This window comes from Dasypus novemcinctus, chromosome 8, assembly GCF_030445035.2.
Source record: "Dasypus novemcinctus isolate mDasNov1 chromosome 8, mDasNov1.1.hap2, whole genome shotgun sequence".
NCBI lineage: Eukaryota > Metazoa > Chordata > Mammalia > Cingulata > Dasypodidae > Dasypus > Dasypus novemcinctus.
In genome coordinates this window covers 13,818,568-13,842,022 of record NC_080680.1, presented here as the reverse complement: position 1 = coordinate 13,842,022, position 23,455 = coordinate 13,818,568, and the positions used below count along the sequence as shown (strand labels likewise).

Sequence of the window (23,455 nt, the reverse complement as noted above, 5' to 3'; positions counted from 1 at the left end):
CCCTCTTTTTCTGCATTCTCTGGTTTTAATTGAGCTTTTTTTATGACTCCATTTTCTTCCCTTTCTTAGCACGTCAGTTATATTTCTTAATTTTTGAAGTGGTTTCCCTAGAGTTTGCAGTGTACACTTACAACTAATCTAAGTCTATTTTCAAATAACACTGTACCACTTAATGGGTACTGCAGGTACCTTATAACAGAGTATTCACAATTCCTTCCTCTTTCCATTATAGCATTGTTATCGTTCATTCCATTTATCCATATGCTGTAATCACCCGATAACTGAATAATATTTCATTGTGTGTAAATACTGCAGTTTGTCCAATCATGTGTTGTTGGACACTTGGTCTGCTGCCGCCTTTTGGTTTTTACAATTTTGCTAGATACAGAATTCTAGGATGGTAGGTCTTTTTCTTTCAACACTTTAAGTATTTCACTTCACTCTCTTGCTTGCGAGATTTGTGAAGAGAATTCCAATGTAATTCTTACCCTCATTCCTTAACAGGTAAAGTGTTTTTTCTTCTCTGTCTTCTTTTGTTTCTTTTTCTTTTTTTATACTTCTATTAAGATATAATTCACGTGTCATATAATTCGCTCATTCAGAGTATACAGTCTACTGGTTTTTAGTGTATTCACAGGTATGTGCAACCATCCCCACATCAATTTTAGAACGTTTTCATCACCTCTAAAAGAAACTCTTTAACTATTGCCTCTCTATTCCCCACTCCCCCAGCCCTAAACAACCACTAATCTATTTTGTGTCTTTATAGATTTCCTGATTTTGGACTTTTCTGTGAATGGAATCATATAATATGTGCTCTTTTGTGACTGGCATAATGTTTTCAAGATTCAGTCATGTTGTAGCTTATATCAGTATTTCATTCCTTTTTTGGCTTTTTTTTTCCCATTAGATATGATGTAGGTTTACAGAAAAATTATGCATAAAATATAGAGTTTCCACATATGAACCTATTATTAACACCTTGCATTAGTTGGTGCACTTGTTATGATTCATGAAAGAACATTTTTATAATTTACTATTACTTACAGTCCATCATTTTCAATAGGATTCACCATTTGTGTTGTACAACCCTATGTTTTAAAAAAATTTTTATTCTAATCATGTATATACAACCTAAAATTTCCCCCTTTAACCACATACAAATATGTAATTCAGTGCTATTAATTATGTTGTGCTACCATCACCAGCGTTTGTTACCAAAACTTCTCAATCAACCGAAACAGACACTCTGTACAATTAAAGCATCAACTCTTCATTCTCTACCCTTCCTCTATCCCCTGGTAACCTACATTCTAGATTCCAACTCTATGATTTTCTTATTCTAATTATTTCGTATCAGTGAGATCATACAATATTTGTCCTTTTGTGTCTGGCTTATTTCACTCAACACAATGTCTTCAAGGTTCATCCATGTTGTCACACATTTCAGATCTTCATTCCTTTTTATGACTAAGTAATATTCTAGTATATGGCTATACCACATTTTATTTACCCATTCATCTGTTGATGGGCACTTGGGTTGCCTCCACCTTTTGGTTATTGTGAACAATGCCACTATGAACATTGGTGTACAACTATCTCTACCTGTCCTTGCTTTCAGTTCTTTTGGGTATATACCTAGGAGTGGAATTGCTGGGTTATATGGCAACTCTGTTTTTAATTAAGGAAATTCCAGAATATTTTACAAAGCTTCTGCCCCATTTTCAATTCCCATCAGTGATGAATGGGGCTTCCATTTCTCCACATTCTCATCAGCACTTGTTATCTGACTTCTGATTCTAGCTATCCTAGTGTGTATAAAGTGATATTGCATTGTGGTTTTGATTAGCATTTCCCTAATGACTAAAGATGTCGAACATCATTCTGTGTGTTTGTTGACCATTTATTTATCTTCTTTGGAGAAATCTTTGCCCATTTCTTATTTGGGTTGTTTGTCTTTTTGTTGTTGATTGTAAGAGTACTGGATACCAGACCATTATTCAATAAATGATTTGCAAATATTTTCTGCCATTCTGTGGGTTGGATACTTTGATGGTGTCCAACTTATCTGTCACTTTAGCTGCTTACTGAAGAGTCATTTGGTGTTATATTTCAGAATCCTTTGTTAAATCCAGGGTCATGAAGGATTCTCCCTATATTTTCTTGTAAATGTTTTGTAGTTTTCATGCTTAAATTTAGGTCACTGACCCATTTTGAGGTTTTTTTTTTTAATGGTGTGAGTTAGGCATTCATCTTCGTTCTTTTATATGTGGATATCCATTTGTGCCAGAGCCATTTTTGTTGAGAAGCCTATTCTTTCCCCCACTGAATAGACTTGTTGCAAATCAGTTGACCATAGATATAGGGCTACCTTCTGGACTGTGTATTCTATTTCAGTGGTCTATATGTGTATTCTTTGCCAGTGCCACACAATCTTTATTACTGCAGCATTGTAGTAAGTTTTGGAATTGGGAATTATAAGTCTTCCTACTTTGGTCTTCTTTTTAAAGATTGTTTTGACTATTCAGGGTCTATTGCAATTCCATGTGAATTTTAGAATCATCTTGTCAATTTGTACAAAGAAGCCAATTAGGATTCTGAGATGGATTGCTTTGCATCTATAGATTAATTGGGACATAGTGCCTTTATAACAATGTTAAGTCTTCTGATTCATAAACATGTTTTTCCATTTATTTAGCTTTCAGGGAGTAAGTTTTGTATTCTGTTATATTTATTCCCAGGTATTTTATTCTTTTGATGCTATTGTAAATGGAATCGTTTTCTTAATTTCATTTTCAAATTTCTCCTTTCAAGTCCATAGAAATACAATTAATTTTAGTTTGTTAATCTTGTATTCTGCAACCTTGCTGAACTAGTTTATGAGTTCTGATAGTTTTTTTAGTGGATTTCTTAGGATATTCTATATAAAAAATATGCCACCTGCCAATACAGTTGGTTTTACTTCTTCTTTTCCAATTCTGATGCCTTTTATTTATTTTCCTTATCTATTGCCCTGGCTAAAATCTCCAGGGCAATGTTGAGAAAAAATAGTGACAGTAGATATCCTTGTTTTGTTCCTAATATTAGGGAGAAAGCATCTAGTCTTCCACCATTAAGTATGATGTTAGTTGTGGATTGTTTGTAGATACCCCTTACCAAGCTGAGAAACTTGCTTTCTATTCCTAGTTCACTGAGTGGTTTATCAAAGGGGGTGTGGAATTTTGTCAAATATTTTTCTTTGTCTATGGAGATCATCATGTGATTTTTTTTTTCTTTTGATACATTATATTGCATTAACTGATTTTCAGATGTTAAACCAACCTTGCATCCCTGGGATAAATTCTGCTTAGTCATAATGAGTAATTCTTTTACAAGTATCTGGATTTAGTTTGCTAGTATTTTCTGAGGATTTTTGTGTTCATATCCATAGCAGATATTGGTCTATAGTTTTCTTGTGCTGTCTTTGTTTGATTTTGGTATCAGGGTAATACCAGTCTCATACAATGATCTGGGAGTCTGCTGTTCCTTGTTTTGGAAGAATTATTGATGATTTGGGTCATGTGGTAATTCCGCTTAATTGTTTGAGAATCGCCAGGCTGTTTTCCAAAGTGGGTGCAAACACTCAAATGTTTGCTATATGCAAAAATCAATAGTGCTTCTATACACTACTAATGAGCAATCTAAGGAAGAAGCGAGAAAAAAATTCCATTTACAATGGCAACTAAAGGAATCATATATTTAGGTTTAAACTTAGCCAAGGGCATAAAGGACCTGTACTCAGAAAACTATAAAACATTGCTAAAAGAAACCAAAGATGATCTAAATAAATGGAAGGATATTTCCTGTTTATGGGTCGGAAGACTATATATCATTAAGCTGTCAATTCTACCCAAACTGATGTACAGATTTAATGCAATCCCGATAAAAATCCAAACAGCCATCTGTGTAGAATTGGAAAAGCCAACTGTTAAATTTATCTGGAAGGGTAAAGGCCCCTGAGTAGCCAAAAATATCTTTAAAAGGAAGAACAAAGCTAGCTGCAGTGGTAAAAACAGCATTGTACTGGCATAAAGGTAGATCGACCAATGGAGTTGAATCGAGAATTTGGAAATAGACCTGCATTTCTGTTGTTAAGTGATTTTTGATAAAGTTGTCAAACCCACTCAGCTAGGTCAAAACGGCCTATTCAACAAATGATGCTGGGAAAATTTGATATCCATCTAAAAGTATCTAAAAGAAAGAAAGAGGATTCCTATCTTACACCTTATTAAAAAATTAACTAAAAATGCATCAAGGATCAAGAAACTAGAACCATAAAACTCCTAGAAGAAAATGTGGATAAACACCTTCAAGATCTTGTGATAGATGGTGGTTTCTTGGACCTTACACCCAAAGCATGAGCAATTAAAGAAAAAATAGATAAATGGGACTTCCTCATAATTAAACACTTTAGTGTTTCAAATAATTTTGTTAAAAGGTGAAAAGGCAGCCAACTCAATGGGAAAAACTCTTTGGTAACCACATATCTGACAAGGGTTTAATTTCCATGTTATATAAAGAAATTATACAACTTAATGACAAAATGACAAACAATCCAATTAAAAAATGGGCAAAAAACTTGAATAGGCATTTTTCGGAAGAGGAAATACAAATGGCCAAAAAGCCCATGAAAAATGCTCAACACCACTAGTTATTAGGAAACTGCAGATCAAAACTACAGTGTAAGGCATTTCATGCCTTACAGAATGTCCATTATTAAAAAACAAACAAACCCAAAAAACAGAAAACTACAGGTGCTGGAAAGTATGTGGGAAAATAGGAACACTCCTTCACTGTTGGTGGAATTGTAGAATGGTGCAGCTTCTGTGGAAGATGGTTTGGCATTTCCTTAGGAAGCTAAATATAGAGCTGCCAATATGACTCAGCAACCTGCTACTTGGAATATATTCAGAAGAACTGAAAGCAAGGATGTGAACAGATATTTGCAATGATGTTCATAGCAACTTTATTTACAATGGCTAAAAGATGAGAACAAACTAAGTGCCCATCAATTGATGAATGGATGAACAAATATGATATATACATACGATGAACTATTATTCACCTGTTGGAAGAAATGAATTGGGGAAGCACATGACAACATGGAGGTACCTTGAGGACATTAAGTTGAGAGAAATAAGCCAGACACAAAAGGACAAATATTGTATGGTCTCACTGATATCAACTAAATATGATGAGTGTACTTATGGAGTTGGGCTACTGAGTGTGGGTTGGTGGGAGATGGAATTTGGGTTGAGAATGGAGAGCTGATTCTAGATATATGCAGAATGTTTAATAAAATTGTCTTAGTTTGCCAAAGAGCTGCTGTTGCAAAGTACCAAAAATGGATTGGCTTTTAAAATTGGAAATTTATAAGGTTAAAGCTTACAATCCTGAGGCCATGAAATGTCCAAATCAAGGTACCACCAGAGATGCTTTCTCACCAAGTCAGCTCCTGTTAGTTCTGGTGTGCTGCCACATGGTGAAGCAAGAGGACGGGCTGATCTCCATGGAGCTCTCTGTCTTCCCTCTGGAATCTACCGTGTCCCGGAGCTCAGTTGTGGGCAACCAGGCACAGGGCTTGTTTCTTTCCAGGCCTCCTTTCTTAGTCTCTCAGGCCTTCTCTGTCTTTCTGCAACTGTAGGCAAAAACTGGAGTCTTTCCTCACATGGCACGATAAAAAATGATGGCTTTCTTTCCCTCTAAGTGTCTCTCTTTGTGTCTCCATTTATATCAGACTCAGCAAAAGGGCAGAGACCCAAGCTGGCTCACACCTCACTGAAGTAGTCCAATCAAAATCCCTAAATTGATCTTATCGAGTAACCTAATCAAAGGCCCATAACTGAATTTAATGCAACCAAAGGGCCCCAAACTCACAATAACCGATTAGTTTTAAAACATCATCTTTTTTGGGGATTCACGAAATTCAAACTGTCAATTGTAAAAGGTCAATTGTAAATATGTGGTAATGGATGGAATTGATGGTAGCACATTGAGTGTAATGAACACTGCTGATTGATGGATGTGATTGTGGCTAAAAGGGATAGTCCAGGGAGGTTAATGTTAGTTGGGCAACAGCTAGAGGATAATCTAGGGACTATATCACAGTGCTTTTGGTGGTAGATGAGGATTGTGGTTAGTAATATAAATACAGGAATGTTCTACTACTACAAGGTGTTAAGAATATGGTGATATGTGGGGAAAGTAACTAATGTAACTTTTAGACTATAGTTAACAATACTATTGTAATATTTTATAGCAAAAGCAAAGAAAGTACTATGTCATGCTTAAAGATAAAAAAGAACTTGGGATTTAGCTTTATGAGGTATGAATATGATTAAGCATTTTTTCCTTCATTTTCTTCATTAACAAGGAGACCTTGACTATGTCATTTAACTAATCTGTGCTCATATATGTATTTTTCTGAACATTTGAGTTTGTTTTTTGGATTAGTTGTGACTAATTCTAGTGCCTGGACAAAATTTTTTGGAGTAACTTGTTAAGCTGCCTTTTGTCTATTTTATTTTTTGAATTTCAAAAAGTTCACTTAAAAAATGTTTGCTATAATTCAGCAGTGACACTGGGTCTGGGCTTTTTCTTTGTGTGAAGTTTTCAATCTTTTCACTTGTTATAGGTTGATTCAGGTTGTCTATTTGTTCTTGAGTCAGTTTCAGTAGTTTGTGTCTTTGTGGGAATTTGTCTTTCATCTGTGTTATCTAATTTGTTGGTTTACAGTTGTTCATAGTGTTACTTTTAAATCTTTCTTTTAAATTTCTTTCAAGTCAGTAGTAATGTCCCCTCTTTTACTTCTAATTCTAGAATTTGAGTCTTCTCTCTTTTTCTTGCTTCATCTAGCTAAAGGATCATCATTTTTGCTGATCTTTTCAAAGAACCAGTTTTTAGTTTCATTTATTTTCTTCATTGCTTTCCTATTCCCTATTTCATTGATTTCTTCTCTAATTTTTTATTATTTCCTTCTTTCTGCTCACTTTAGGTTTAGTTTGTCCCCTTCCCCCCCTAGTGTCTTAAGGTAGAGGTTAGGTTTTTAATTTGAGATATTTCTTAATACAGATATGTATAACCATAAATTTCTCTCTAAGCATTGCTTTAGATGTCTCCCATAAGTTGGTATGTTATGACTTCATTTTCATTACTTTCAAAGTGCTTTCTGATTTTCCTTTTGATTTCTTCTTTGAGCCACTGGTTATTTAGGAGTATATTATTTAATATCCACATTTTTTTTTTAGTTATCTCAATTTTTTCCTGCTAGTAATTTCTAATTTCATTCAATGGCAGTTAGAGAATGTATTTTGTATTATTTTTAGCCCTTTAAATTTTTTGAGGTTTGTTTTATGGCCTAGCATATGGTCTATCCTGGATAATATTGAATGTGCACTTGAAAAGAATATATATTCTGTTGTTGAATAGAGTGCTCTGTTGATTTATGTTAGGTCTAGTTGATTTATCATGTTCAAGACTTTTATTTCCTTGTTAATCTTCTGTTGAGTTGTTTTAGCCATTATTGAAAATAGAGTGTTGAAATCAACTATTATTGTTGAATTGTCTATTTCTCTCTTCATTTCTGTCCGTTTTTGCTTCATGTATTTTGGTGCTCTGTTATTGGGTGCAGATGTGTTTATAATTACTCTATCTTCCTGATGGATTGACCCTTTTATCATTATAAAATGTCCATCTTTAGTAACATTTTTGTCTTAAAGTCTATTTTGTCTGATATTAATATAGCTACTCCAACTTTCCTATGATTGCTGCTTGCATGATATATCTTTTCATTCTTTAACTTTCAGTCTATTTGTATCTCTGAATCTAAGCATGCCTCCTGAAGATGATATACAGCAGATCATGTATTTTTTCCAGTCTGACCATCTCTACCTTTTTCTTTTGAATCAACTGTTTAATCCATTCACATTGAATATTGTGATATAGTTGGATTTATGTCTGTCACTTTTTAATTTTTATATGTCTCATATATTGTTTGTTCCTCTATTTCTCCTTTACTGTTTTCTTTTGAAGTAAATATTTTCTTATGTAGCATTTAAATTTTTAATGATCCTTTCACTATTTTTAAAGTTTTTTTTTTTTTGACAGTTGCTCTAGGGTTTACCATGTACCTCATTACTTATCAGAATCAACTTTAAATTTATATTATTTTAATTCCAGTGATATACGGAAATTTTATTTCCATATAGCTCTATTCCCTTTTATATATTTTTTGGTATTATTGTTATACATATATCTATTAAAGTTACAAAACCAACAATACATTGTTATAATTCTGTAGTCATTTTCTTAGCTCAATACCACTTTGCTGCCACCTAGTCCTTTTATGCTATCATTGGCAAAAATATTACATATATATTATGTTTCTATATCTTATATGCCCAACAATACATTATATATGAGTGTTATTTTATACAATAGCTTTAAAATCTGTTAAGAGAAGAAAGGAGGAAAAAATATATTTCTACTGTCTTTTATATTAACATTTTAACAATGCTTTAAAAAATCTTTATTAATGCTTTTTGTTTTTTCATGTGGATTCCAATTATCGTCTGGGGTCTCTTGCCTGAAAAACTTGGTCTGAAAAACTTCCTTAAGTATTTTTTATAAAGTGGGTCTAATAGCAAAAAATTCTCTCAGCTTTTGTTTATCTTGAAAAGTCTATGTTGCCTTCAATTTTGAAAGATAGTTTTGCTGGATATAAGATTCTTTGCTGACATTTTTTCCTTTGGGTGCTTTGATTATGTTATCCCACTGCCTTGTGCCCCCATTATTTCTGCTGAGCAGTTGGATGTTAATCATGGTGGGGTTCCTTTTTATTTTAAAATTAATTAATTAATTAATTAATTTTTAATGTTACATTAAAAAATATGAGGTCCCCATATACCCTCCTACCCTCCTCACCCCACTCCTCCCATAACCATAACCTCCTCCATCATCATGGGACAGTCATTGCACTTGGTGAACACATCTCTGAGCACTGCTGCACCACGTGGTCAATGGTCCACATTACAGTTTACACTCTCTGGGGTTCCTTCTTAAATAATGTATTATTTTTCTTTTGCTGCTTTCAGGATTTTTCTCCTTGTCTTGGACTTTCACCATTTAGAATCTCATTGTGTTTGTCCTACTTGGGAGTTCATTGAGCTTCCTTGGATATGTAGGTTATTGCTCTTTAATAAATATGGAGAATTTTCACCAGTTATTTCTTCTGATATTTTATATACTCCTTTTGCCTCTCCTTGCCCTCTGGTATTCCCATTACACATTTGTTGGTGTACTTAATGGTGACCCAAATTTCTCTGAGGCTCTGTTCATTTTCCTTCACTTTTTCTTCTTTGTTCTTTGGATTGCATAATCTCTATTGATCCATCTTGAAGTTTGCTAATTCTTTTTTTTTTTTTTTCCTTCCAGTCAAGACTCTTGAGCCCTTATAGTGAATTTTTTTTTTTTAAAGATTTATTTTTTTATTTTTATTTAATTCCCCTCCCCTCCCCCGGTTGTCTGTCTTCTGTGTCTTTTTGCTGCGTCTTGTTTCTTTGTCCGCTTCTGTTGTCATCAGCGGCACGGGAAGTGTGGGCGGCGCCATTCCTCGGCAGGCTGCTCCCTCCTTCGTGCTGGGCGGCTCTCCTTATGGGTGCACTCCTTGCGCGTGTGGCTCCCCTACGCGGGGGACACCCCTGTGTGGCACAGCACTCCTTGCGCACATCAGCACTGTGCATGGGCCAGCTCCACACCGGTCAAGGAGGCCCGGGGCTTGAACCGCGGGCCTCCCATTTGGTAGACGGACGCCCTAACCACTGGGCCAAAGTCCGTTTCCCTATAGTGAATTTTTCATTTCGGTTTTTGTACTTTTTACCTCCAGACTTTCTTTTGGTTCATTTAAATAAATAATTTCTCTTTCTTGATATCCTCTGTTTGATGTGACATTGTCATCCTACCTTCCTTTACCTCTTTGATCATGCTTTCCTTTAGTTCTCTGAGCATATTTATAATGGCTACTTTGAAGTTTTTTTTCTGTTAAATCCAATATCTGGTCACTATCATACACAGTTTGTATTGCCTGCTTTTTCTTTTTCTGGTGTGTGGGTCATACTTTCTCGTGTATTTACATGGCTCATAATTTTTTTGTTGGATGCTAAACATTTTAGATAATCTATTGTAGCAGCTCTGGGTACTGGCCCCTGTACCCTGGGCTTCTTAATTTTATTTGCTTCTTTATTTGTTTAGTAAATAATAATTTTAGGGATGTCTTTTTCTCCTCTTGCCCCCACAGTGTTAAGCCTCTGATATTGTTCATCAGAGAAGGGCAGCTTTGGGTATAACAGGCCCTGGTATTGGCAGGGCTCTCTTCCCTTCCCCTGACCACACTCCTGTAATAGTAATCTAATATTCTGATTACTGCATTTCAACATTTCATTGTTTTCAACAATGCCTGGAACATAAATTGCTCTAGAAACTAATCCAATCATATTGTGGCTCCTTTGGAGGCATGGTTTCTGAGTTCAGGATCTGATAACTGTTCTGACCCCAGGCGGTCTTCTCCCAGCTGTCTCTTCTTCTGTTCTCTCTTGAAAACTAGCCAGCGTAGTCTTGACTGTATTTTCATTAAATCCATGGATCTCTTCCCAGTTGTCTTTCACCACAACCTCTGCTGTTCTTGAGAGGACCTGTCTCAAGGTCAAGTCTTGATCTTCTCCATGCTAAGTTTCAAATGAAGTCATTTCCTCTGGGAAGAGTTTAGGAGCTATCTATTTTATGTCTCTCCTTCTCCCCCTGTGCAAAATATTTGAGCCAGGGCTCTGGAGATGGGTGTGGGGACAATGGCAAGCCCCACTCTAGTTGCTGAGTGCTAAATGGAAGGGAGAGCTACAGTGCGATGTCTTCTTGGCTCTCTTCCACCAGCTGGAAACCTAATTTCAGGAGCTTGATCAGGTCCCAGTGTTCTTAGTGCCCTGCAGCCAAAGTAGAGCCTTTGTTCCACAAGTGGGGGCTGGGTGGTAAAAGGGAGCCCCCCCTTTCAATAGCACTTGCTGAGGACTTAGCCTCAGCAACAGAGAGCTGGCAGTAGGATGAGGAATGCTGAAGTTGGGATCCTCCTGGGAGGAAAGCCCTCTGGGAGCTGGGAGGAGAGGTAGTGAAGCTCCTGTCTGAAGCCATCTGGAGTGTAATCTCTACCTTGCTGAACCTGAGGCAGGAAAGGAGTAAGTGGTCTTTGCTCAAATATCACAGACTCTCACCTTTCTTATTGAATTTTCATAGGTTTTCTTGAAAAGATGTTTCCGCATTAGTTGTTTATCCCTAGAACATTTCCAAAGGCTTACAATTTAAAAAACAATTTTCAGCTGTTTCACTGGGGATTGCCTCTGCAGAGCTACTTATTTTGTCATGCTGGAAGTTGATTTCTCTCCTCTGGCTTCTTTCAAGATATTCTTTTTGTCTTTGGTTTTCTGCACTTTGAATAAAATATTTCTAGGTGTTGATTTTTTGGTTTTCTCTTTGGTGTTCTCTGAGCTTTCTGGGTCTATGACTGCCATTAATTTTGGAAAAGTCTAAGTCATTATTACTTTTTAAACAAATCAGTTTTATTGATACCTATTAATAAAGCATAAATCCATCCAAAGTGTACAATCAGTGGTATTTGGTATAGCCACATAGTTGTGCATTCATCACTTCAATCATTATTACAACATTTTCATTGTTCCAATAATAATAATAATAATAAAATAGTAATAATAATGAGCAACAGAAAACTCATGACCTCTCAGTCTTTCTATGCTTCCACTTCTATACATACCTGCTATTCTACTTTAATCTCTTTAATTTATTTGTATTTATATTTTGTAAAAACAGCCTTATATATGTAATATTAACCATATTTGTATTTCATATGAGGTTTCACTATGTTATACAGTCCCATGTTACATTTTTTAGCTTTCCTTCTAGTAATATACATATCCTTAGGCTTTCCCTTTCAACAACTGTCATGCCCATATAATAGCTATGCTAGTTACAAAGACTATGATGTGTTTTCATCATTTCTATTCATTTCCAAAGATTTACAAACAAGCTTTTTACCAATTCTGCACAGAATAACTCTCAGCTTTCAATTCTCTACTCCCATTCTATTTTCTGGTGACCTATAATCTAATGATTAACTCTATGAGTTTACACAATATATTTAGTTCATAATAGAGCAATCATACTGTATTTGTCCTTTTGTGTCTGGCTTGCTTCATTCAACATAATGTCCTCCAGGTTCATCCATGTTGTCAAATGCTTCATGACTTCATTTCTTCTTACAGCTGCATACTATTCCATTGTGTGTATACACCACATTTTGTTTAGCCATTCATCAATTGATGGATATCTGGGTTGTTTCCATCTTTGGCAATTGTCAATAATGCCACTATGAACATCAGTTCAGATGTCTGATTGGGGTCACTGCTCTCAGTTCTTCTGGTATATACCCAGTAATGGTATTGCCGGGTCACATGGCAAGTCTATGTTCAACTTCTTTAGGAGCTGCCAAACAGTCCTCCACAGTGGCTGTACCATTCTGCATTCCTGCCAACAGTGGATAAGTGTTCCTATCGCAATGTAGTTTTTATTTGCATTTCCCTAATCATTAATGATGTTGAGCATTTCTTCGTGTGTCGTTTTGCCATTTGTGTTTCTTCTTTGGATAAATGTCTATTCAAGTCTTTTGCCCATTTTTAAATTGGGTTGTTTGTCTTTTTATTGTTGACTTGTTACATCTCTTTATATATCCTGGATATTAAGCCTTTATTGGATATGTGATTTCCAAATATTTTCTCCCATTGAGTTGGCTGCCTTTTTACCCTTTTGACAGAGTTCTATGAGGTGCAAAAGTGTTTAATTTTGAAGAGATCCCATTTATCTATTTTTTCTTTTGTTGCACATGCTTTGGGTGTAAGGTCCAAGAAACCACCACCTAATACAAGGTCTTGAAGATGTTTCCGTACATTTTCTTCTAGTAGTTTTATGGTCCTGGCTTTTATATTTAGGTCTTTTATCCATTTTGAGTTGATTCTTCTATAGAGAATGAGATATGGGTCCTCTTTCATTCTTTTGGTTATAGATATCCAGTTGTCCCAGCACCATTTGTTGAAGAGACTGTTTTGTCCCATAAACATTAATTTGGTATGTTTGTCAAAAATCAGTTGACTGTAGAGGTGAGGGTTTATTTCTGGGTTCTCAATTCTATTCCACTGATTGATGTGTCTATCATTATGCCAGTACCATGCTACTTTGACCACTGTAGCTTTGTAATATGTTTCAAGGTCACTTGGGTTCCTTTTAGCAATATTTTGTAGTTTTCTGAATACTGGTCCTTTATGTCCTTGGTTAAGTTTATTCCTAAATATTTGATTCTTTTAGTTGCTATTGTAAATGAAATTTTTTTCTAATTTCCTCTTCAGGTTTCTTATCAGTAGTATGTAGAAATGCAGTTGATTTTTGGGTATTACTCTTGTATCCTGCCACTTTGCTGAACTCATCTATTAGTGCTAGTAGCTTTTTTTTGTGGATTTTTGAGGATTTTCAAGATACAGGGTCATATCATCAGGGAATAGTGGTAAGTTTTACTTCTTCATTTCCTATTTGGGTGCCTTTTATTTCTTTATCTAGCCTAATTTCTCTAGCTAGAACTTCTAGCACAGTATTGAGTAACAGCGGTGACAGTGGGTATCCTTGTCTTGTTCCTGATCTCAGCAGGAAAGCTTTCAGTCTTTCATCGATGAGTACAGTGCTCGCTGTAGGTTTTTCAATATGCACTTTACCATATTGAGAAATCTTCCTTCTATTCTTGCCTTTTGGAGTGTTTTTATCAAGAAAGGATGCTGTATTTTGTCAAATGCCTCTTTTCTGCATCAGTCAAGAGGATCATGTGATTTTTCTTTGATTTATTACTGTGGCTTATTACACTAATCGATTTTCTTGTGTTGAGCCATCCTTGCATACCTGGGTTAAAGCCCACTTGATCGTAGTGTATAATTCTTTTAATGTGCTTTTGGATTTCATCTGGAAGTATTTTGTTGAGTATTTTTGCATCTATATTCATTAAAGATATTGGTATGTGATCTTTTTTCATAGTATCTTTATCTGGTTTTGGTATTAGGTACTGTTGGCTTCATAGAATGAGTTTGGTAGTGTTCTTTCCTGTTCAGCTTTTTGGAAGAACTTGAGCAAAATTGATATTATATCATATTTGAATGATTGGTAGAATTCACCTGTGAAGCCATCTGGTCCTGGGCTTTTCATTTTTGGGAGGTTTTTGATGACTGTTTTAATCTCTTCACTTATGATTGCTCTTCTGTTTCTTCTAGGGTCAGTGTAGGTTGAACATGTATTTCTAGGAATTTGCCCATCTCATCTACATTGTCTAGTTTTTTGGTGTACAGTTCATAGTATCCCTTTATGATCTCTCTTATTTCTGTGGGGTCAAGTGGTAATTCTCCCCTCTCATTTCTGTTTTTATTTATTTGCATCTTCTCTCATTTTTTCTTTGTCAGTCTAGCTAAGGTTTGTTGATTTTGCTTTTCTTCTCAGAAAACCAACTTTTGGTTTTGTTGATTCTCTGTATTGTGTTTTGTTTTGTTTTTGTTATTGTTGTTTTCTAATTCTATTTCTGGTCTGATCTTTACTATTTTTTTTCTTTAGCTTGGTTTGGGATTACTTTTCTGTTTTTTTTTCTAGTTCCTTCAGGTATGTAGTTTGATCTTTGAGTTTAGCTCTTTTTTCTTTTTTAACATAAGCATTGAGGGCTTTAAATTTCCATCTTAGCATTACCTTTTTGGCATTCTGTAGGTTTTGATATATTGTGTTTTCATTTTCTTCATCTGACGATATTTACTGAATTATCGTGTAATTTCTTCTTTGCCCACTGATTATTTAAGAGTATGTTGTTTAATCTCCACATATTTATGAATTTTCCCTTTTTTCCATCCATTATTGATTTCCAGCTTTATTCCATTATGATCAGAGAAAATGTTTTGTATAATGTCAATCTTTTAAATTTAATTGGGACCTGTTACATGAACAAATATGGTATACTGGAGAGGGATCCATGAGCACTTGAAAAGAATGTCTATCCTGCTGTTTTTGGGTATAATGCACTATAAATATCTGTTAGGTCTAGTTCATGTATCATATTATTCAAGCACTCTCCTTCCTTATTTATCCTCTGTCCATCTAATGCTGAGAGTGGTGTGTTGAAATTTCCAGCTATTATTGTAGAGACATCTATTTGTTTTTAACACTTTGCCAGTGTGGGCCTCCTGTATCTTGGGGCACGCAGGTTAGGTACATAAATATTTATTATAGTCATTTCTTCTTTTTAAATTGTGCCTTTTATTAATATATAATGGCCCTTTCATCTCTTATAACAGTTTTGCATTTAAAATGTATTTTGTTTGATATTAGTAGGGCTGTCCCAGATCTTTTTTGTTTACTGTTTTTGTGGAATATCTTTTTCCAACCTTTCACTTTCAACCTAGTTCTTACGCCTGAGGTGAGTTTCTTGTAGACAGCATATAGATGGCTTATATATTCTTTATCCATTCTATCAATCTTTGTTTTTTGATTGGGGAGTTCAAGCTATTAACATTCATTGTTATTACTGTAAAGGCATCACTTACTTCATCCATTTTGTCCTTTGGCTTTTTGTTGTCACATCTTACTCTTTTTTTTTTTTTAAAGATTTATTTATTTATTTAATTTCCCCCCCTCCCCTGGTTGTCTGTTCTTGGTGTCTATTTGTTGCGTCTTGTTTCTTTGTCTGCTTTTGTTTCTTTGTCCGCTTCTGTTGTCGTCAGCGGCACAGGAAGTGTGGGAGGCGCCATTCCTGGGCAGGCTGCACTTTCTTTTCACGCTGGGCGGCTTTCCTCACGGGCGCACTCCTTGCGCGTGGGGCTCCCCCATGCGGGGGACACCCTTGCGTGGCACGGCACTCCTTGCGCGCATCAGCACTGTGCATGGCCAGCTCCACATGGGTCAAGGAGGCCCGGGGTTTGAACCGCGGACCTCCCATATGGTAGACGGACGCCCTAACCACTGGGCCAAAGTCCGTTTCCCACATCTTACTCTTGTCTGTCTTTTTACTCTTTAACTTACCCGTCCTAATAATCTTCATTTCTACACTCTTCTCCAAGTCCATCACCCTTGTTTTTTCCTTTCAGACTGCAGCACTTCCTTTAATATCTCTTGCAAATCTGGTCTTTTGGTAACATATACTATCAGTTTTCATTTGTCTGTGAAGACTTTTAACTCACCCTCATTTTTGAAGGTGGATACATTTTTGCTAGATACAGAATTCTTGGCTGGCAGTTCTTCTTTTTTCAGTACCTTAACATCATACCACTTTCTTCTCCTCTCCATGGTTTCTGATGAGAGATAGGCACCTAATCTTATTGAAGTTCTCTTGTATGTGATACTTTGCTTTTCTCTTGCTGCTTTTAGAATCCTCTCTTTAGTTCTGACAGTTGTTATTCTGGATAGTAGGTGACTTGGAGTAGGTCTGTTCGGATTTATTCTGTTTGAGGTATGTTGTCCTTCTTGGATATTTATATATATGTCTTTCATAAGGGTTGGGAAGATTTTGGTCATCATTCCCATAAATATTCTTTCTGCTCCTTTTCCATTCTTTTCTTCTGGGACATTGATAACGCATATGTTTGTATATTTCATGTTGTCATTCAATTTCTTGAGACCCTGTTCCATTTTTCACATTCTTTTCTCTTTCTCTTCTTTTTCCAGTTTGGATGATCTGTCCTCAAAATCACTAATTCTGTCTTCAAGCAATTCTAATCCGCTGTTATGTACTGCTAATGTATTTTTTAAAAATTCCCCCCCCCCCCACATGATTCTTTTTCCTCTCTGCTCATTGTTTGCTGGCCTTCTCCAGGAGATACCAGGAACTGAACCTGGGACCTCCCACAAAAGAGGCAAGTGCCCAGTGGCCTGAGTCACATTTGCTCCCTGCAGGTTGCAGGCGTCTGCTGGCTTCTGGCATTTGCTTGTTGTGGCATCTAGCTTATGGCAGTGGGTCAGCATCAGGCTCATTGCAGCAGATACAGCATCAGCTTCTCTTTTTTAGGAGGTGCTGGGACGTGAACCCAGGACCGCGCATGTGGTAGGTGGCACCCAACATATTCAGCCACATCTGCTTCCCTGCTAATGTATTTTTAAAAATTTATTGAAGTATATCACTCATACATAAACATACATAAACAATAAGTGTATAGTAATAGTTATGAACTTACAAAACAAACATATATAACATCATACAGGACTCTCATAACTCACCCTACCACCAATACCTTGCATTGTTGTCAAACATTTTTAGCTAATGATTAAAGAGCATTGTTGGCAGTGGACTTGGCCCAGTGGTTAGGGCGTCCGTCTACCATATGGGAGGTCCGCGGTTCAAATCCCGGGCCTCCTTGACCCATGTGGAGCTGGCCCATGCGCAGTGCTGATGTGCGCAAGGAGTGCTGTGCCACGCAGGGGTGTCCCCCGCGTAGGGGAGCCCCACGTGCAAGAAGTGTACCCCATAAGGAGAGCCGCCTAGCGCAAGAAAGTGCAGCCTGCCCAGGAATGGCACCGCACACATGGAGAACTGACACAACATGATGCAACAAAAAGAAACACAGATTCCCTTGCCGCTGACAACAGAAGCGGACAAAGAAGACGCAGCAAATAGACACAGAGAACAGACAACCGGGGTGGGGGGGGAGGGGAGAGAAATAAATAAATAAATAAATCTTTAAAAAAATAAATAAAGAGCATTGTCAAAGTATTACTGCTCAGGAAGCGAATTTGGCTCCACTGATAGAGCATCCACCTACCACATGGGAGGTCCAGGGTTCAAACCCAGGGCCCCCTGACCCATGTGGTAAGCTGGGCCATGTGCAGTGCTGATGCACGCAAGGAGTGCCGTGCCATGCAGGGGTGTCCCCCATGTAGGCGAGCCCCATGCACAAGGAGTGTGCCCTGTAAGAAAAGCCGCCCCGTGTGAAAAAAAAGTGCAGCCTGCCCAGGAAAGGTGCCGCACACATGGAGAACTGACGCAGCAAGATGACGCAACAGAAAGAGACATAGATTCCCAGTGCCGCTGACAAGAATACAAGTGGACACAGAAGAACACACAGCGAGTGGAAAGAGAGCAGACAACTGGGTGGGGTGGAAGGGGAGAGAAATAAATAAAAAATAAATCTTAAAAAAAAAAAATATTATCGAAGTATTTTTCCCCCAACCTACCCTATTATTATTATTATTATTATCTTTATATCATTTATATATGGACATACATAAGCAATAAGTATATAGTAAAATTTGTGAACTTACAAAGCAAACATGCATAACCTAATACAGGGGTCCCATACATCAACCTTCCACCAACACCTTGCATTGTCATGAGGTGTTTGTTACAAATTATAAAAGAATATTGTCAAAATCTTACTGTTAATTACAGTCCTTATCTTATATGTGGTGTATTTTTCCTCCTACCCACCTGTATTAGTCAGCCAAAGGGATGCTGATGCAAAGTACCAGAAACTGGTTGGTTTTTATAAAGGGTGTTTATTTGGGGTAGGAGCTTACAGATACCAGGCCATAAAGCATAAGTTACTTCCCTCACCAAAGTCTATTTCCATGTGTTGGAGCAAGATGTCTGCGGACGTCTGCAAGGGTTCAGGCTTCTTGGGTTCCTCCCTTCTTCAGGTTTCTTTTTCTTGGGCTCAGTGTTTCTTTTTTTCTGGGGCTTGCTTCTGTTTCCTCTGTGAGCTTACTCTCTGGAATTCCAGCTTAAGTTCTCAGCATCAAACTCCAACATCAAAACTCCAACATCAGAAACACCCACATCTGTTCTTTGCCCTGTCTTTTATCTGTGAGTCCCCACCCCAATGCCCTAATCATAACTCAGTCATGCCCAGGTACAGATCAGATTACAAACATAATCCAATATCTATTTTTGGAATTCATAACCATATCAAACTACTATACCACCCTATTATTTTTTTAAAATATATATTTAATATATAAAAATATATTTTTATGACAGAAGTTGTAAACTTATAAAACAATCATGCACGTGTATAGAATTTCCAAACAACACCCCTCTATCAACACACCACACTGTGGTGGAACACTTCTTACAGATAAGAAATCATCTGATTGTTACCACGTCCATAGTACACATTTGGTACACATTTTCCATACTGCCCCGTTATCAACACAGGACATCTTTGGTGTAGTTGCAAGAATATTGCATCTGTATGCTAAGCACAGTCCATTGGTCATTCAAGTTATATTTTTCCCATGCTTTTTTACATTCCCACCACCCTACAGTAGTGATGTACATTTGCTCTACTCACAAAGAACACTCTTTCTTCTGTACCATCAAACACAATTCTTATCTACCTCTTAGTTTACTGTGCTATTCAGTTCCTAGATTATTCTCTAGCATTCTGTCAATTGGCATTTATATACCTAGACTACCATTTTCAGTCACATCCCCATTTATAAATTGGCTGTTACTCACTATTTGTTGCCATCCACTTTATATGTTTCCACACTTTTATAGTAATGCTAATTAAAACTTCTACATACATTAAACATCAGTAGTCCATCTCAGTCCTCCTCTTATCTCCTTTAAGATACTTCTTATTGCGTATCTCTTATATGTTATGCATTGCTTTTCTCTTGCTGTTCTCAGAATTATCTCTTCTGTCTCTGGCATTTGCCATTCTGATTAGTATGTGTCTCAAAGTTCATCAATTTGGATTTTTCGGATGGGAGTATATTGTGCTTCTTGGACATGGTTATCTATGTCCTTCAATAGGTTGGGAAATTTTCTACCATTATTTCTTCATATATTCCTTCTGCCCTTTTCCTTTCTCTTGTCCTTCTGGGATACCACTGACATGTATGTTTGTGTATTTTTTGCTGTCCTTTAGTTACCTGAAACCTTCTTCAATTTTTTTCCCATTTCTTTTCTTTTGTATGTTCACTTTCAGAGGCCATGTCTTCAGACTCACCAATTCTTTCTTCTTCCTCCTCAAATCTGCTATTATGTGATTCTAGTGTTTTTTTAAATTTCATTTATTGCACCTTTCATTCCCATAAGATCTGCTATTTTTCTGTGTATGTTTTCAAATTCTTCTTTGTGCTCATCCAATATCTTTGAATTTATTAAGGACATTTGCTTGAACATCTACGATTTGTTGTCTCAACTCCTTCATGTCATCTGGAAGCTTATCTTGTCCCTTTAATGGGGTGATATCTTCCTGTTTCTTGGATTTTAATTTTTTGTTGGCAACTTGGCATCTGTCTTACTAGAGTATTTATTCTGGGTTCAGTTTCTTTCTTTAGTTTAGGGCTTCCTGCCCTTTCTCCCTTGCTGGTTGTGCAGAAGGAGCCAAACATTTACTTGGTGCTATAAGCTGTGGAGGCTCAAGCTGCCCTCATTGCCCCTGAGACTGATGAAACTTCTTCCAACTTGCTCCTTTGCCAGGGGTAGGGACAGAATCACAGCTCTGTGGAATAATCCAAGTGCAGGCCTAGACTGTAGTTACCCAGAGATAGTGATGAAACTTCATATCCCTTTCTCTCCTGCCTGGGGCGGGGATAGAGCTGCAGGTATGGGCAGCAGTCTATACAGTGCGGGTCAAGATGACTGCACTTGTCCCAGTAGACTTCTGATTATTCAGTCTGTGCCAGCCAAAGGTACCTGCAGTTACCTGGGTAGGCTGGTGCAGGGCCCAGAGGTGGGGCTGACGCCTAGGCTAGGGCTGCAGGCCGATCTGGGCTGTGGCACCACTGCCCACCGAGCTCCCGTCTCCTGTGGCCCTTGGCGGCCGCCGCGGGCAGGCGCGGGCGGGGACTGCTTCTGCAGCGCAGGGAGGCGCGTGGCTGGCGGCGAGGGCCGAGGCTCCCGACTGGGTGTCACGCCTGCCCTGCTGCTGCTTCCGTCCCCCTCCGTGCGGGGCAGCCGTGCCCGTGGCAGCGCCGGCCCTGCCCTGCCGCTAACCCGCGTTTCCCCCGCAGCGCGGAGGATGTGGTCGTGCGTGTGCCGGGCAGTCAGCTCACCCTGGGCTACCTGGAGGAGCACGGCTTCACTGAGCCCATCCTCGTCCCCAAGAAGGACGGGCTGGGCCTGGCCGTCCCTGCCCCCACCTTCTACGTCAGCGACGTCGAGAACTACGTGGGTAAGTGGCTCCTCACAGGGCTGCTCCAGGCCGCCCCGGCGGGGGTGCATCGGGGTGGGCCTTTGTGGCCGTGTGCAGACATTGCCCGAGGCACCGGCTGCCCCGGGGTCGGGTGGAGCGGCAGTGAGCTCACGTGGGCGTTGGGGAACAGAGCCAGGCAGGACCCCGGCGCACCCGGGCCGTGCGAGGCACTCGTCGGTGCTCGGGTCCTCTTAGCCCTGGCCTCCTGCTAAGATGACGGGCCGCCCCGGCATGCCCCTTCGCCTTCCGGGTGCTCCGGCTCGACACGGGGCCTGGTCTTGGGGATCCCTGGATTCTGCCAGCTGTAAATTCCACTACCGCTGGGTGCCTGACGACCCCGGCGTGCCTGGGAAGGCCAGGAGGTGTGGGCCCTCTTCCCTGAGGTTGGTGCCCGCGTCCTGGCACCTCCAGCCATGGGTGCTGGAGCCCCGGGCCAGGGCCTGCCTTCCCTGGAGCATCTGCTTTCTAAGGGCCTGTGATGCTGATGGTGCCCCCCCATTCCCGTGCCCCGTTTCCAGCTTCCTGGTGCTTTGGGCACACGCAGGGCATTTCTGGCGTGAAGAAAGACAGCTGTGGCTTGTGTGTGTTCTGGGGGGTCAGCGAGGGAGCCGGGATGGCCTGGGCTTTGGGGCCCTCCCTCCTGTGGGGTGCTCTGTGCTCCCAGGGGATGTCTGTACTGCCAGTCGGGGAGGAGGAGAAACCCTGGAAGGGAAACAGGCCAACCCTCAGACGAGAGAAGACGCGGCTCTAGGGCACTGCAGACGTCACAAGGTGGCCCTGTCAGCTCCGTGGCAGGGAGGTGTGGGGGGTTAGATGAGGGCCAGAACAAGCTGCTGGGCAAACAGTAGGCACTCAGCCCAGGAAACTCCGTGTTCCTGAGACTCATCACGTAACCATCCCCATTCCAGAGAAGGGCCAACTCCATGCCCCTTCTCTGGAGCCACGTGTCCATCCACCAGGTCCAGTCCAGCAGGAGCAGCCCTGGGCGGGACATAGCTGGGCTGTTGACCTGCTGCAACAAGGGAGGACGACGCCACGGGGACATCTTGGAGGAGATGTTAGACAGGACGCGTGGCAGGCTCTGGGCTGGAGTTAGGAGACTTTGGCGGGCATCTCAGGAAGTGAGGCTGTGCTCTGTATTGGATGCTAGCAGGAAGTGGGGAGATTCTGTGTTTGAGTATCTTAAGGACTCGTGCCTAAGGAGTGGGAGGATTCAAGTGGTTCCAGCTGTGGTTGGTAAAGCAGCAGTGGTCACGTCCTTGAGCCAGGAGGGGGTGTTTGGTCCTTTGTGTGGCTTGGAGAGTGTCCTTGTGTTCAGACATGACTGTGGAGTCCTCTTGTTTTCATCTTTTCACCATGGCACTCACACACTGGCCTTGTCTGGGTTGGGGACCATGGATGGCTGATAATCGGCATGAGGACAGCAAGGCCAGATTCTAGCTGCCAGAATCTCTTTCTTAAACTAAGAGTCACCTTTCCAGTCTGGCAGGTACCCCCCACCCCCCAGGGCTGTTTCTGCCAGGCCTGTAGCAATGATGACAACTGCTATCTATGGAAAACCTGCAGAGTGCTTGGCATTGTTCTAAGCTCGCCACACGTGAGTGGATTTGATCCTGGCCACGGCTCTGGGAGGTGGGGACCCTGCTCTACCCGCGAGGCTTCAGGCCCTGCAGCTGCCCAGGCTTGCACGCACTCCCCACCGCTCCACTATACTGTCGCTCCAGTAGAGGGAAATGGCTTCTTATGTGAGGGAAGAGATGACTCGTGGTTTTTATTTTTTGTACCTTTCTTTTTTCTTTTATTTTTTACTAGGGAACTTTTCAAACATACACTGAAGGAGAGAAATAAGTGGTGAACCCTTTACACCTAGCACCAGCCTCAACACCTGACAGCTTCCTGCCATTTTTCTGCCTCCCCTACTTTTCATTCCCCCTAGAATATGTTGAAGCAAATCTCTGGTACACACATTTCACACATAAAAAATCCAGTGCATATCTCTAGCAGATGATTAAAAAACGTATATTCTCAGAAACAGATGCAACTGAGCACCTGTTTCCCACATGGGAGGTCCAAGGTTTGGTCCCTGGTGTCTCCTGAAAACAAAACCCTAAACAACAAGCAAACAAATGAAAAGCAGACTCGGGGGAGCC

At 39.4% G+C, this 23,455-nt stretch overlaps 1 protein-coding gene across 1 annotated transcript in view; it reads left to right on the top strand.

Moving 5' to 3' along the window:
- Positions 1 to 23,455, top strand: part of PHF2 (PHD finger protein 2) — a 137,334-nt gene that overhangs the window by 68,779 nt on the left and 45,100 nt on the right. Inside the window, exon 4 of the mRNA XM_058301453.1 lies at positions 21,124 to 21,284. Coding sequence (XP_058157436.1) covers positions 21,124 to 21,284 — 161 coding nt within the window. The remainder of the gene's footprint in view (positions 1 to 21,123; positions 21,285 to 23,455) is intronic.